General features: G+C 39.3%; 1 protein-coding gene across 5 annotated transcripts in view; it reads right to left on the bottom strand.

The window, feature by feature from the left end:
* TENM1 (teneurin transmembrane protein 1) overlaps positions 1 to 14253 on the bottom strand; it is a 770840-nt gene that overhangs the window by 74914 nt on the left and 681673 nt on the right. For all 5 annotated transcript variants that reach the window (XM_063170577.1, XM_063170580.1, XM_063170579.1 and 2 more), the window contains 3 exons: positions 9472 to 9688; positions 2463 to 2582; positions 450 to 711 (listed from right to left, as the gene is read on the bottom strand). In XM_063170577.1, coding sequence (XP_063026647.1) covers positions 450 to 711; positions 2463 to 2582; positions 9472 to 9688 — 599 coding nt within the window. The remainder of the gene's footprint in view (positions 1 to 449; positions 712 to 2462; positions 2583 to 9471; positions 9689 to 14253) is intronic.

The following is a 14253-nucleotide window of genomic DNA, read 5'->3' as shown; positions in this document are numbered from 1 at the left end:
AAATTAAAAAAGAAGTCCTAAAGATCATGTTAAAATTGCTCTCTACCTTGGTAATAAGTAATTAAAGTAATAAACCCCAAGAATCTGACATACAGCTGTGAAAGAACGAAACACCTCTAGAAATGTTCAAAGCATCATGTCTCTACGTTGATGTCTGGGAAGTTGTACAGTTCATCTGTAACTAGGGATGGTTATGTGCTTCACTACCAACAAATCAGGATTTCAATACTAATTCATGTTAGCATTTCCCACTTTCTTCTTGAAGAGAAGAAATAAAACACTTTTAAATATTAAAAGTAAAGAAAGAATAAAGACAACAGAATCTTGTTAAACAGTGCCAAATAGATGTGCATTGGTGCTTTTCTGCCAAGTGAGTGGCATTACAGCAGTTACTGGCTCACTCTCTTTGAAGAAAGAACAAACTGTTAATTTAGAATTCTTTTCATTACCTGTAGTTCTGGAATAACAGTTCCTCTTTCAGGACAAGACCCTCCAAATGCTGTCAAGGGGGAAGGGAGTACAATTGGATTTGGACTGATAAAGCTACTGATGTCACAGGATGGCGTGTCCGACTCTGTTCTTTGCATTACAACTTTGTCTACAATGATAAATCTATTCCAAGGCAACCAAAGTGTTCTTTTTTCAGATATGAAAGGAGATCTGTCAAAAACTAGAGTGACAGAGATTCCTCCAACAGCCACAAGGTCAAAACTGGAAAAGAAAAAACAAATAGTTTTGTTTCTTTTTGGTTTTTTTTAAAAATCACATTACCACACCTTTCAATGCATCACAAAAACATTATATTCATTATTACAGCTCTTAATTTAGTATGTGAAATCATTCAAGTGTACATTCCTTGTATCCACAAAGAAGCTTTACCTCTGTGTGCTTTTTCCCTGTATGCAACAACACCAAGACACAGAATTTCACTGTTACTTGGCCTCTCTCCCCTCTATTTATCTACTAGCATCAATACCAGCGAGCCATCTGTAACAAAACTGTCAACCCAGTTGCTTTGGTTTATATGAAAAGACATTCCAATCTCGGAAAAAGGATGCCACTCATCATGTATGCAGGAAGAGCATGCAGAATAAGAAGGCTTAAAGCCTGTTAGGCCATAGCTCTATGAACATAACCCTTTCCCTTCTTCGAAAAGCAGCAGGAGGAAAAGGTTGAGTACACTGTGCATATAACCTCCCTGTACAGAGTATGAAATTTTTGGGAAGGATGGTGATTAATTGCACTGAGAACTGAGTCAGCTCTTGAACACAAGGAGGGTGATCCTCTGGGAGGTAACTATGAAGAACCTTTGGCACGTCTGGGCTGCAAAACAGTGGGATATAGAAGGTATGATGTACAGTCTCAATTTCCAGAGTTTCTGACATCCACAGTCAGGCAACACAAGGTAATATGTAAATAGCTACTTCACTCTCTGTATTACTGAATGCATCTATTATGGAGGTTTTTGATGGTAACAAACTGTGATAAGAAGTCAGACTTAATTATGCATATCTCATCAAATTTCCCAAATGACACCGATTACATTCACAGCAAAATACAGGTAGCATATTTTAATGGAACAACTTTATCCAGGCTAGTGTAAGGAGGAAATGATAATTACTAACTTTCAGTAGTGTGATTTGAAAGTCAATAAACCCAGGTGAAATAAATATGCACACTCCTTACTTCTATAAATTGGCAAAGCCAAACAAAAAAAATAATTGTGGAAACAGTGACAAATTGCAGCACTTTTTCCCTGCTGGAAGACAGCTTCAGATTTCCTGTAATTCACAATTCAGCCCAGGAAGATGAAGTCTTAAACTGCCCTTAAGAGCTTAATTGAAGTTCAGGAGCAAGTCATGACCCTATTGCAAATGGATGGCCAGCCCTCGAGGGCAATATAGAATATATTGAAACCTCACCTGCTTTGAGAACTGAACTCAGACCTGTGAGGGTGGGGAAGAAGGGGAAGCCAGGGCTGGTTATGGAACAGCAATTTAACCATCTGCCTTTGGAAAAAGTCTGCTCCCACTTTTCCTTGTATGCCTCAGGTGATCAGCTAAAGAATTTGACTTCACTGACACCTCAATAAACTACTTGGATGATTCACACTTAACAACAACAAAAATTGCAGAAGACAGGATATTTCCTGGAAAACCTGACTTGTGAAAATATTCCAATGTCAAGAAGGCACTGTTACAGCAGACCTGGCACATCTTGACTCCAGGAGTTTGAATGTCACTGTAGTTCTGTTGCAGTTTAGGTTTTTTTCTTCTCTTTCTTTGGTCCCTTCACTAGAGAGCTCCAATCAACTGTGTTCCCAGAGCAGGCGGCCAGATGTCATCCCCAAGCCACACTGCGAACTGTGATGTCTATGAAAATTCTGTACATGAATAGAAGTTGGCAGATGGCCTTAACCACACAAACCTAAACCAGTGGAGGATAATACATGAAAGCCTGACCTGCCATCCTGTCGACTGATGGTGTATCCATACTCATTGTGGTGCAGGAAACTGACGTTCACTCCAACCAAAGGTGTTCCATCAATTGCTACAACCTGGCCTCGGATGACACACGCCCGTCTGCAACAAGAGTAGAAGGCAACAAGTTACAAACATGAGGAGGGTGAGAAAGACATTGATTACAGAAACTGGGCTGTGCTTTGGTCCCAAACAGACAAAACCACTCTGATTTCAGAATGACTGCTGATTTTTGGAAGAGAAGTCATACAAGCCCAAAAGATTGATTTTAAAAAGCATTCTCTCATAAGGATGACACACAGACTCTCATGAACTGTTGGTATAGGGAGAATATGTTCCTGTTTCCTCACATATTTTAGGGTACTATTTGCTCTGCCACTGAATGGCACTGCAAAGGTTTCACTGATAGTGTGATTTAGCTGGCTGCAGCTCTAGGGAGTGATGGTTTGTGAAAGGAGAGAATGAAACCTCATTCTCTGCTGCTAGGTATAGGGCACTGCTGTCTGTTAGAGAAAAGCTGAACTAATGTGATAAGGCAGCAGTGAGACACACGGGCTTCACTGAACTTCAGAAACTTATACAGGTAAATTCACAGGGTGCCTAATCAAGTGTAACATACATTTTTCTCCATCCCCCATCACATGTGATGCTATTCTGAATTCCCTCTGGGATGCACTGGACTTGCACCCACTTTCTACTTTATCCTCACATTCCAGTGAAGAGGGTGGAAGATGGCAGCACAGCAGAAAACATCAAAGTCAATGGACAGGTAAGTGAACTCATTACTAAGTGTGTCTAATCAGAGGCTAACAGGATCACAGAGTCATAGAAAATGAGAGCTGAAAGGAAATACAAGACTTTATCTTGTCCATTCCTTTGCCTCGGGTTAGATCAACTATGCCTACATCAGTCCAGACAGATGCTTGTCTGACTCTATAAGCTCACCAAGTTACCCATTCCAATGCCTCTGCATGAGTGCTCTACTCATGGTAAGTTCTTCCTACTGTCCAATTTGAACTTTCACTGTTGTCCTTTCAGACCATTGCTTTCACCTTAGTCACAGAAACGGTGAAGAAATTACTCTTTTTCTTAGCTTTGGTTTTTTACCTATCTGAATAAAGAAACATATAAGAATCAGGTCTCCTAAGGACAGACATAAAAAATCCTTATGATGTAGATTAGGACCCAGTGGCATTTTCTAAGGGTTCACATAGCTACATTCCACTGAAATTCCTCCCAGTAATTTTGCCCTGGGCTGTCAGCTACACCACACCTTCACTGGCTGAACCAACCCAGATCCTGTAAACTCATGAAAATACTGCAGCTATTTCCTGGAACTGCAGTTTGAGATAAGGAAGTGAACAGTGTATGCAAGTCTTTTGCTAACATTAAGACATTTAGGGTCAAAACCAATGCAATACTTATGAAGTGAACTGGCATTAATTACTCAATATAAATGACAAGCATAAATTTAGGCATTGTTATGTTTCTTTCTCAACTTGAAAATTTGTGGCAAACCTCAAAAGACACATCCACTGCACAGTGAATGTGTGATCTAAAGGAAAAAACTTAATAGCTCCTTAGACAAAAATTATTTAGGAGTCTACATATGAATTTTAAAAATATACCTAGAGAGATTAATTGACCATGATCCAATGAAATCATATGCAGAAACTGGAGAACATAAATTTCTGAAAATTTTGACATGCTTTTTAATATCCCATTCTCCCAAGCCACTAACAGGACACTGATTTATCACCATGATATCATCAAACCCATCTGACTATGACTTGAGAAAACACAACTGGTAAAAATTAACCTCTTTGCCACTACAGCATTCACCACAGTTGCTAATAGGAATTCCATGCTCCCAGGCCATGAAAAGACTGATAAATCCTAGAGGAATGGGAGATGCTGCATTACTGCTAATATGCAAAACAAGAGTTCTGATTTATCACCTGCTTTGTTTCCTACATAAAGTAAATGGGTTGTAGCCCAAAATCTGCTGCTCCACTGAAGGCAACTGAGCTCCTGTTTGTCTCAACAGACTCACATGACTCATTCAAAAGAACAGCCAGATTTCTTAGAACAGATAATACTTGTTTATATTATTTTCCTGTATTTCCAACATCAACAGATGTGCATTTTCTTTTCTAATACCTTTATTAATGCACTCCATATATTTACAACACACTTAGGTGTGAGAGTGAGACCCCTTGGAGTAATCATTATTCAGTGCATTATTCTTGCACACCTGTTTGTTCATTCCACACAAACCTGTCTTCTGACGTTACTCTGTCCTCATATTTTATCAAGCATACAGATTTGTACGATAAAAGCTCATCAAAATCTCCATCCATGGTCTTTCTTTCCTTTACTCATTCACTTTACTTCCCATAATTCATAAATAATATTAACAGACTTATCTTTCAACATTCTCCATTTTATTCATCATATTTTACAAGCAACACATATTTACAGTACGTGATAAAGACATATAAACCTCATTATTCTCCATTTGTCTGTACTGAATTGTCTTTCTAATCTCTTAGATTTTAAATGTCCTAAGCCTGCCTCTGTGCTCCTACATTTGTCCTCGTTATTTAATGTCTCTTTATGACCTATTCTGAGTTGAAGAGTCTTCTCTGGCCTCTTTTTGAATTACCAGAACCTACTAAATCTTTGACTAAGCATTTGATCAGAATTAGCTTTAATTCTGGCATTTACTGCAGCTATGAAAACATTTTTCAGTTCCTTCATGACCAGCACGAGTCTCCAAGGCTCAGGAGGTAACCAGGAGCCCCCCAGCTGGTTTCCCCTTGTTTCCCAGCGCCCTGGCAGCTGACAGAGCACACCCCACGTCCCCAGGCAGGTTCCCTGCAGCTCTGCTGCTCAGAGAACACCTCACTTAGTTCCTTCCCTTACAGAGCTTTTAGAGCATGTTCCCTGCAGCTCTGCTGCTCAGAGCACACCTCAGTTCCTTCCCTCACAGAGCTTTTAGAGCATGTTCCCTGCAGTGATGTCCCTTCATAGTCAGCTGCCACTTCACGCTTCCTTGCCTCAACATCCATCCTCTTCCCAGATGAGCTGGAGGCCTTGCTACCACTCACTGCTTCTATTCATTTGAGCAGAGAAACCTCTAAAGATCATGATGTCTCCTCAATGCACTGTACTTTCTGCCTCTAAGACTTATTCCACACTCTTGTGACTGCCCTGCTTTGCTTTCTCATGGGGGACAACTTGTACTATGTGTCCAACAGCCACCTATTTGTGATGATTGCATAAGCTCAGACCTAAGGCTTTCCAAGTTGTTTTAACTTGAAAGTCAGTGCAAAAATGTCTTTTCTAATTTGGTGAAGCTGGGCAAGAACATGCCCCTGATAAGCTGCCTTAGTGTTTTCAAATGCATTAAAAATGTTCCCAGTCCCCTGGCAAGCTGTACTAAATCTGCAACTCCAGAGGGAGCAGTTGGCTTTTTGAGAGAAAGCTGAGATTTCCACGGGTTGCAGGTGGCCTAAAAGTAGAATTCCTCTGTCAATGCTTCATGGGGCATTCCACAAGCAACTGAGGAACTCACTACTCTGTGGATCTCGGGTCTCTGCTGTGAGGCAGTTTGTTTGACATCTCTAATTTAAAATATGAACAGAAGTTTAAATGTTAAATGTATTATTTCAGTACTTGTGAAGTATTTTATTATTTTACCATCATTCTGCCTTGCTCTGCTGCTACTTACCTGCTATTTTTTTGCATGTTAAGTTTCCAATAATCACTTCAGGCTGAGACATTAGGCTCAGATATGGAACTCTATCAAGCAGCTTGTGAATTTGCAAGTGTCACATTACCAGAAGATGTCATTTACTGTATTGCACTTCTGATTAAAATCTTCAATGAGAGAAATGAAGATGAAGGCTAGTGAGGTACATTCGTTTCTTCCTGCTGACAATGTTGCTGTAAGCAGCATTTGAAGGGTAATTAATTCAGTACCATACACTGGACCCTTTTCGTGGGCAATTTACAGTGAGTCAAATAGCTTGCCAGCAGCATGCATTAAAACAAAAAAATCCTCAGCAAAGAAACAAGCTAAAAACCTTCCTGAGAACAGAAGTTGACAAAAACATTATAATCTGCTACACCCTGCTAGATGCAGTAGGTTAAAACCATGCCTGATGTAAGCAAGTACATTTCCATTTACCCAGAATGCCTCTAATCTGCCTTTCAGCATGCCACAGTTTAAGTGGGAGTTTGTAAAAACCCAATGCATATGACATAGATTTGACATAACAAAAAGTCAAATGTTTTGCAGACATGTTGCCCCTTAACATTATTTTTGATGTAGTATTTAGCTATGGCTCAAGCAACATCCTGACTGTACTGTATAAGCCAAATGATTAAATATTAGACCTAAGCTAAAGTCCAAGATGCAAATGCAGAGGGATAGATGTCTCAGCAGCTGTCAGAACAGCTAGCTTTACTATTTCAGATTATTTGGAAAATTCCAGGATATGGCAGAGACCAAACATATCCAAGTATGAAGGACAGAGATAATCTTCACCATTTTTGATAGCTTTCCAAGATCTAATCAACATCATTTTGTCTGCAGCCAGATTCATGCAAACATTACCCATACCAGAGTTCCACTGACCTGTGGTACAGTAAAACACTGCACAATGTCATTTGAAGACTGAAAACACTGGGTAGATGTCTCTTCCTTAATGCTCCTAATGGCCTCAGAGATTTCTTGTAAAGGGAAATGAAAAAAAAAAAAAAAAAAGGCAGAGATAGGGCTTTGCAAAATTGGAGCAAAAGTGGGAATGGATGGCAGTACTCTGAAATAAATACATGCCATTATTCCATCCAATCCTTCCAACATTTCATGCTGTACCACCAATGCTATAAAATCAGTGCCATTGCAGGCAGCCACGAGTTAATATCATCTGCCTGGACACAACCTTTTCAGCAGCAGCCCAAAGGAGATTAAAACCCCTCAAGCATTCTTTCCAGATAGGCTGGATCACAGATTTCTGATGTTTTTTACTGTAGCAGCAGTTGTCTTTCTGTATTTTTTTCAGTAATCTTAATTCCCAGGAGAAGAACCGACACAAGATGACAGTCAGATTGGCAATGTCAGAGGAAGATTTTTGAACAGAAGTACCACAGTTTAGCTATTGCCTCTTTCCAAAACCCTGCTTATCTCTTATCCTTGAGTAAAATTCTGACAGTTTTTAATAACATTTGACTTCTGGATGAACAATATTTCAACAGCCTGGAAGACTCAAGGATCCAGCAAAGTGTGGACTGAGGAACCCTTTGGGGTGCCCAGTACATTGCAGATTGATGTTGACAAACCTCAGGAGACACAGCACAGCACAAATCTCCAGGCACTGCCCTGACTCCTAAGATGCAGCCACCCCCATCTGAATCCCAATGATCTTCTCAAAATAACTATGAATTTGTCTGCAGTGGGAGGAAATGGTATCTGGGGTGTCAGAGATACACCAATGCCAGCAGAGTCCTGCTCCTCAGTGGCAGGAAGTCAGAAGCCATGGTGAGAGTGTGCTGCTGCTTGCACATGGGACTTCACTGCTCTTCAGTCTTCAAAGGCATGGCAGGTAACAGAGTAAAGAAATGAAATACTCAGAAACAGCTTTTAAATCCAAGTTAAATCCCATCAATGATAGCTTTAAAAGATCAATTCCTTATATCTATAAAAGCACGTTGATGGGATTATGTACAATCTGGCTGCTAACATTTGCAGTGTCACAGAACACTGTACAGGCAACTTGAGCACTCACCTCCTCTCTGGAAACTCCCCACTGTCAGGCATTTTGATGAGGAAATTTTTTCAGTGGTGACTTTTGGTTTAAACAGCATAAAAAGCCAGTCAAAGACCCTGCCCCAAGTACAGAAGCCTGATTCATAAGTGCAACACCCCAAGAGACCCACCAGCGGCAGGTGGGTACATCTCATGGAGTTCATCTTCATGGCCTATTGCTCTACATATTTATAACATCCTGTTACATTATTGATAGTGATTAAATGTTTAGGTATTTCAGATCAATAATGACTGTTTACAAATTTACTTTATTAAAAATTAATGCTGAAGAAAAAAGTGAACTGAATTTGTGTGCAGGATTGTGTTGAGGTTGTAAACTAAGTGCTGTGTAGGGTGAAAATAAAAAATTCTTATGTGCTTATTACTGGAACATGGTTTATCTAATGCAGGGGCCTAGTTGACAGGGTAACAGTCAGGTGATGTAGATGATTTGTGGATCTCTTTGTCAGCATGTAAGTTATAGCTTCCCAAGTGAACTGCAGCATAAAAACTTATGTGCCCCTCTACTTCAAATGTTCAAGAAAATATGTGTTACCAGGTTTTCTGAGCAAGTAAAGGCCCTTTTTCTACTGCACAGTTCGCTCCTGTTAAAGGGCAAAGCCAATCTCACAAACACTCAGGGATCACTCCACTCTTTGCATGATAACCTGCAGCACAAACCAGTAAACTCACACTGCTTTATCAAGGCATAGCAAAACCAAGGAAGTTTTTAAACTTATGTAAGTGACACATATTAAATTCATTGCACTGTAAATACCAATCAAACTGCACTGGGCAGAAAGGTGACTGAAGACAGCAGATGTGAATCCAATTTGTCCTTCTGCATCCTGCCATTACATATGCACAGTGGGAAGCGCTGAACTTCCTCTGCTGATTTTACAAGTGTGAGACAACTTACCTTTCACAACAGTCACTCTTGTTAATAACAGCAGAAGAGTGTGTTGGTGGGACACTTCCATCAACCAGACAGGCAGCAACAACAATCTGATAACCAAGATCCTCAGCTGTTGGGACTTTAAAGTTTGCTATCCTCTTAAGTATTTTATGAGCACTGGCGAAAAATTTTCAGCTACCCAGGTATCCCCATTTTTTCCTGGTTAAGTAATTAAATTGCAATTCTCAATATTCAGAAAGTCTTTCATTTAAAAGAAGACTCACCTGCTCTCAAAGGAGACATCTCCTGGGATTACATGAGTGCTTTCCTTCCCAATAAGGAACCTGATTCGATCATAGAAGAGCCTTGGAGGATGCTGAGAGAAGGGTGGTTGGCTGTGCTGGATAAGGTCAAGGGGATCAGGTGAACCCTGGCAGAGAGGGCTTGAGTAACAATTGCTTTGCTGACAACAGTCAGGGTCTACACAGTCTGTCAAGCCATCTAAAATGGAAAGAATGGAAACTTCAGGAAATTGAGCAGTTCTGAGAATAAAGCAGCACATTTATTATCAGAGAGCACAGGAGGGATGTAATCAATGTGAAGGCATGCTGATTATGACACAGTCACATTCAATAAAGCATGCTTAGTCCAGGAGGGTTATTTGTCTGTCATTAACACTGTATCACCTCAACAAATCCTCACTCAGTGAGAAAACAGAACCTATAACTAAGTGAAAAGGGAGAGCAGGACAGTGTTCCCTGCAGACCAGGCAGAAGAAAGTCACCACACTTCACCTGTCAGTGCAATGTGATCCACACTGTGCAGCTGCTCCCTCCAACAGCCCTTCATTGTCAGCACTGCCTGGTCACCCCAGGTGGGACATCCACTCACTAACCAGCCCTCAGTAACGAGGCCTGAAATTTACCCAATTCTCCTAAGTGTCGCCACTGCAGAAAAAACTGTATTTCTTATAGTTGTCTAACTTCTGCTTTAAGCCCTATAGTAGTTTTACAAGTGATTTAAGATATTTACTTTCCATTTATTGGTTGCAATACAGAATGATCCAGAAAGGGCATAATTGTAACTACACTCCTGCAGCTGATACATGAATACACACCTAGATTCAGGCTCCATCCCATTGACCAGACAGTTACAGTCCTCTCTATAGATGTTTGCACCATGGAAGCAAATTTGGAAAGTGAAAATAAAGCTATTTCTCCTCTGTCCATTTTCAAGTATGAAAAATAGAAGAAATAATAGATTTTCTTCAGAAATCTACAATTCTTCATGAACAAACTTGCAGCAACATTTGTGGGTGAAATTAAGTTACTTAAATATCTAAAACTTAAGATGAAAATTGAAGCACTGAAGTGCATCTAAATTAAGCACCTAAATAAAACTTAAAATTGGGCTATTGACATTTAATTGTTTCTATCAGCAGCTTAGATGTCCAAATTGGCTAAATTACATACTCAATCAGAAACAGATTTAATAGGAGATGGTAAAATGTCCAACAATCTTCTTCAACATCCACTGTATGACTTAGCAGCTGTGTTGCTTGCATTTAAAGCAAGATAAAGGTGTTTTATCCTTCAACAAAGACACTTTGTATTTTTAACAAGGTTGGTCTGAATAAATGCAGAGTCATCACATCACTGTATGGATCTCCCTTGTATTGAAATTGGAATGCTATAGGATCAGCATACTGTTGATATTTCAGATATTTTGTTGATACTGTCAGATATTTCACTTCATGTCAAGTGTTTGTACCAACACTTTGAAGTCTATCAAACTGCACCTCAGGGGTGCTCTTGGAGGGAGCAGGGGAGCTCCTGGAGTTTTGTTGTTGACTTTAATAGGTGCAAGACCAATCCCCAACCAAGCCTACTGCTTTCTCAACAGAGCCCTGTGTGAATGCTCAGTAAATGGCAGCATAAAACATTCACTTTGAAAAGAAAGCAAAAGCCCTTCTACAGAACAAACACATATAATGAAATGGGCTTTCCTGGCATCTGAAAATCCTTGCTTGACCTAGAGCAAGATAATTGCTTGGCTAAGCAAAAAAATATTAACAAATCTATCCTCTGCAACTGGGAAATCAGACAGAGCTATTTTTTGTAAAGATGAGCCAAGGGCAACTGTAGATAGCTAGCAACAATAATCTAGGACCCTCAGCTCCAGCAGAGCTGGCATGGCTACAGGTCAGTGTGTGCTTGCCACGTTCCCCAAATCCTGGAGAAAACAGGCATTTGCCAGCAGCAGAAGAATAACTTCACAGGGCAATGTTGAGTTTATTGACTTTGAGTGTAGAAGTCACTTTATATACAGGAAAGCCTAGGAAGCAACTGAAATCTGCTGGGAAGTCAGGAAGCTGAAACAATATGAGGCCTCCAGTCTAAACAAAGGCACACGGGAAGGGATGGAGGAGTTCACAACATAAACCAGAGTCTTTTTCAGTGTGTTCTGATAGGAAAAAAAGTGTTTTGGCTTGAAACTTGAAGAGTATGCTTGGAACTGCAAGGAAAAAATATTGTTTCATCTATTTTTTGTCCAAGGAGTGAAGCTCTCTATATTCTTCATAACAACTGAAAAGCATCAAGCTACAGATGCTTTTCAGCAGATCATCCAAATCTACAAATATTAAAGAATTCTACTAGTTCTGAAAATGTCATAAAAACATTGAAATCTCTTGCTGTGGTTTATACTGGTAGTTGCTCTGCCAGGGGAAGGGTTATGGCAGTGACAAATCTTGCTCAACGAATCAACTAATTTTCTGGAAGATGCCAATTTCTACAAGCTCACCACTGTCTACCTAAGAAACCTGACAAACTTTGGTCAAGCAGATTTTTGTGCCTAATCAAAAAAAAAAAAAAAAGGAGCACTTATTTCAGAATAACACTATCCACGGGGAAGCTATTTTGGAGTCATTTATTCCACTCTAGCAATTCTGATTAATTTTTTTCCTGGTCAACAAGCTATTAGATGTGGGAACTGAGCTGACCTGATTCTCTAATATATGTAAGAAATAAAAGTGAGAGGTCACAGAAATATTAGAATATGAAGGTCTGCCTAGGAAAGAAACAGCTACAAAAATAACACTTAACTATTTTGCTTTTTCTAATAGAGTCCTCATTTTCCTCTGCTTCAGTCAAGAGCTTACATACCTGGTGACCAACACAGTGCATTCAGGCTGGACACAAAAAGAAAACAAGGAAAGGGAAAGCAGTTTTCCATCTTCCAGTCAGACTCAATTTTTCTCTTTTCTTTGCAGTTTACTTGTCAGCAACAAGACTGCCTTATAAACTCTTCCAGATTGTGCTAATGGAGTTATTCTGGTTTGAATTACTTGCACCTGGTTTCATTTGCCTCTTCAGCCTCCCAGGGCTACAATAGGGAAGGTTTCCCATTAGGAGGGTGTGAAGTCCCAGAAGCACATGTGAACAATCATTTTGAGACTGGTGTGAGCCCTAACAGCACTACAAATGTACGAAGTGCTGGATTCAGCAGGAACAGCTTACAGGCAACAAAGGCTACAAAGTCATCAGAGAAAGAAACTGCTACCCAAAATGCAAAGGAGCAGGGTTCTAGGTCACACACCATCATTCATGGGCTCTCTTTCTCTCTCGTGGTGTTTTTTTTAAAATATATTTTGATTGATCAATGGCAATTTATTTCAATCTTCTTTCAGAACCATGCAGAATGAAAGAGAAGATATGTTAGGCTCAGAGAAGATGCTTCATGGGCAGTAAGGCAAGAAGTGCAGAAGCAGCAGCTTCTCTATGCACCATTAAAATCATGTACTTGGCCCAGACTGCCGTGTGTATTTTAGGACAATTAACTACAATTATCTGAATAATGAAATTCCAGCTTTTCTCCAAACAACCAAAATTTAGAAGAGAAACTGACTTGCATAGAACTTAAAAATATTTTAATCATTTTGTGAAGAAGTAAAATAATAAAACACCTGTTTCTGGGCAAACAGGGAACTCTTAAGCCAAAACAAAATCTTTTTTCCTCTCTAGGCTCATTCAAGACATTGGTTTTAAATTAAACGATTTAAAAGAAAAAAGTAAGAAAATCCAAATCTAAGACCTCAAAAAAAAACTCCTATAATTTAGCACAATATCCATCAAAATGAGCCAGGCAAACCGAGCTGGTACAGAATCACAAGCTACATATGGAGGGAGGTTGTGATAATGCAAATTGTATTAATAAGTGCACATGAGGACAAAATTTTCAACAAGCCAATCCTATTTGAAATTAGATTTTTAATCCAGGAGAATAACCCAGGGCAAAACAATCCCAAATAAATCTTGTTTATAAACTATATTGTCAAATTCATGCACTTGAAAATGCTACAAATACATTAGTCAGTTCTCAACCAGTGGTCACAATTTTAGTTAAATTTCCGTATCAGGAACCAACTATTAAAAAGCTCGCTGTGTTAGCAAATCAGCAGGGTTTCTTTTAAATCTCAGGAGACAACAGCTAGGAGTATGAACAAACTACTACAAACAGCAAACACTGTAATTCATACAGCAGGAGATCCCTGTATACTCAAGTTTTTACTGTCAATTACCCCAAAGAGCATCACAGCATAGGTGCAGACTAAAATGTATTACAGATGTGTAAATGGTTTTGGTTTGTTATTAGCATTTTAAAATTTATTTTATATGAAAGACAGGCACATTCAGAGTACACTACAGACTTCTATAATAAAGTGATTTACATTTTGATGAATCTGAAATTATGGCTTCCCGTCCTCCAGGTACTTTCTTTTGTATGCAAGGATAATGATGAACTGGGATTTTTGTTTTGAAAGTGAATTAGAAAATTAAAATATGTTTAATGCTACTGCTAAAACAGAATTTACAAAGATCAACTTCAAGATAGAAAGCACTTCATAGTTTAATAATTGAAACAACCTCAAAGCGAAGGCAGAGCATGCCAAAACAAGTTCCTCTGTTTTCAGTCACAGTACTCCTATCTGCATTGCAATAGATACAGAACTAGGACAAGATTTTCCCATTCCTTTGCTGGGGAATAGATTTTTTTCAGGAAGCCTT

This window comes from Melospiza melodia, chromosome 16 (genome assembly GCF_035770615.1).
Source record: "Melospiza melodia melodia isolate bMelMel2 chromosome 16, bMelMel2.pri, whole genome shotgun sequence".
Classification (NCBI taxonomy): Eukaryota; Metazoa; Chordata; class Aves; order Passeriformes; family Passerellidae; genus Melospiza; species Melospiza melodia.
Note: the sequence above shows the minus strand (reverse complement) of the source record. Positions and strands in the feature narration are given on the sequence as shown.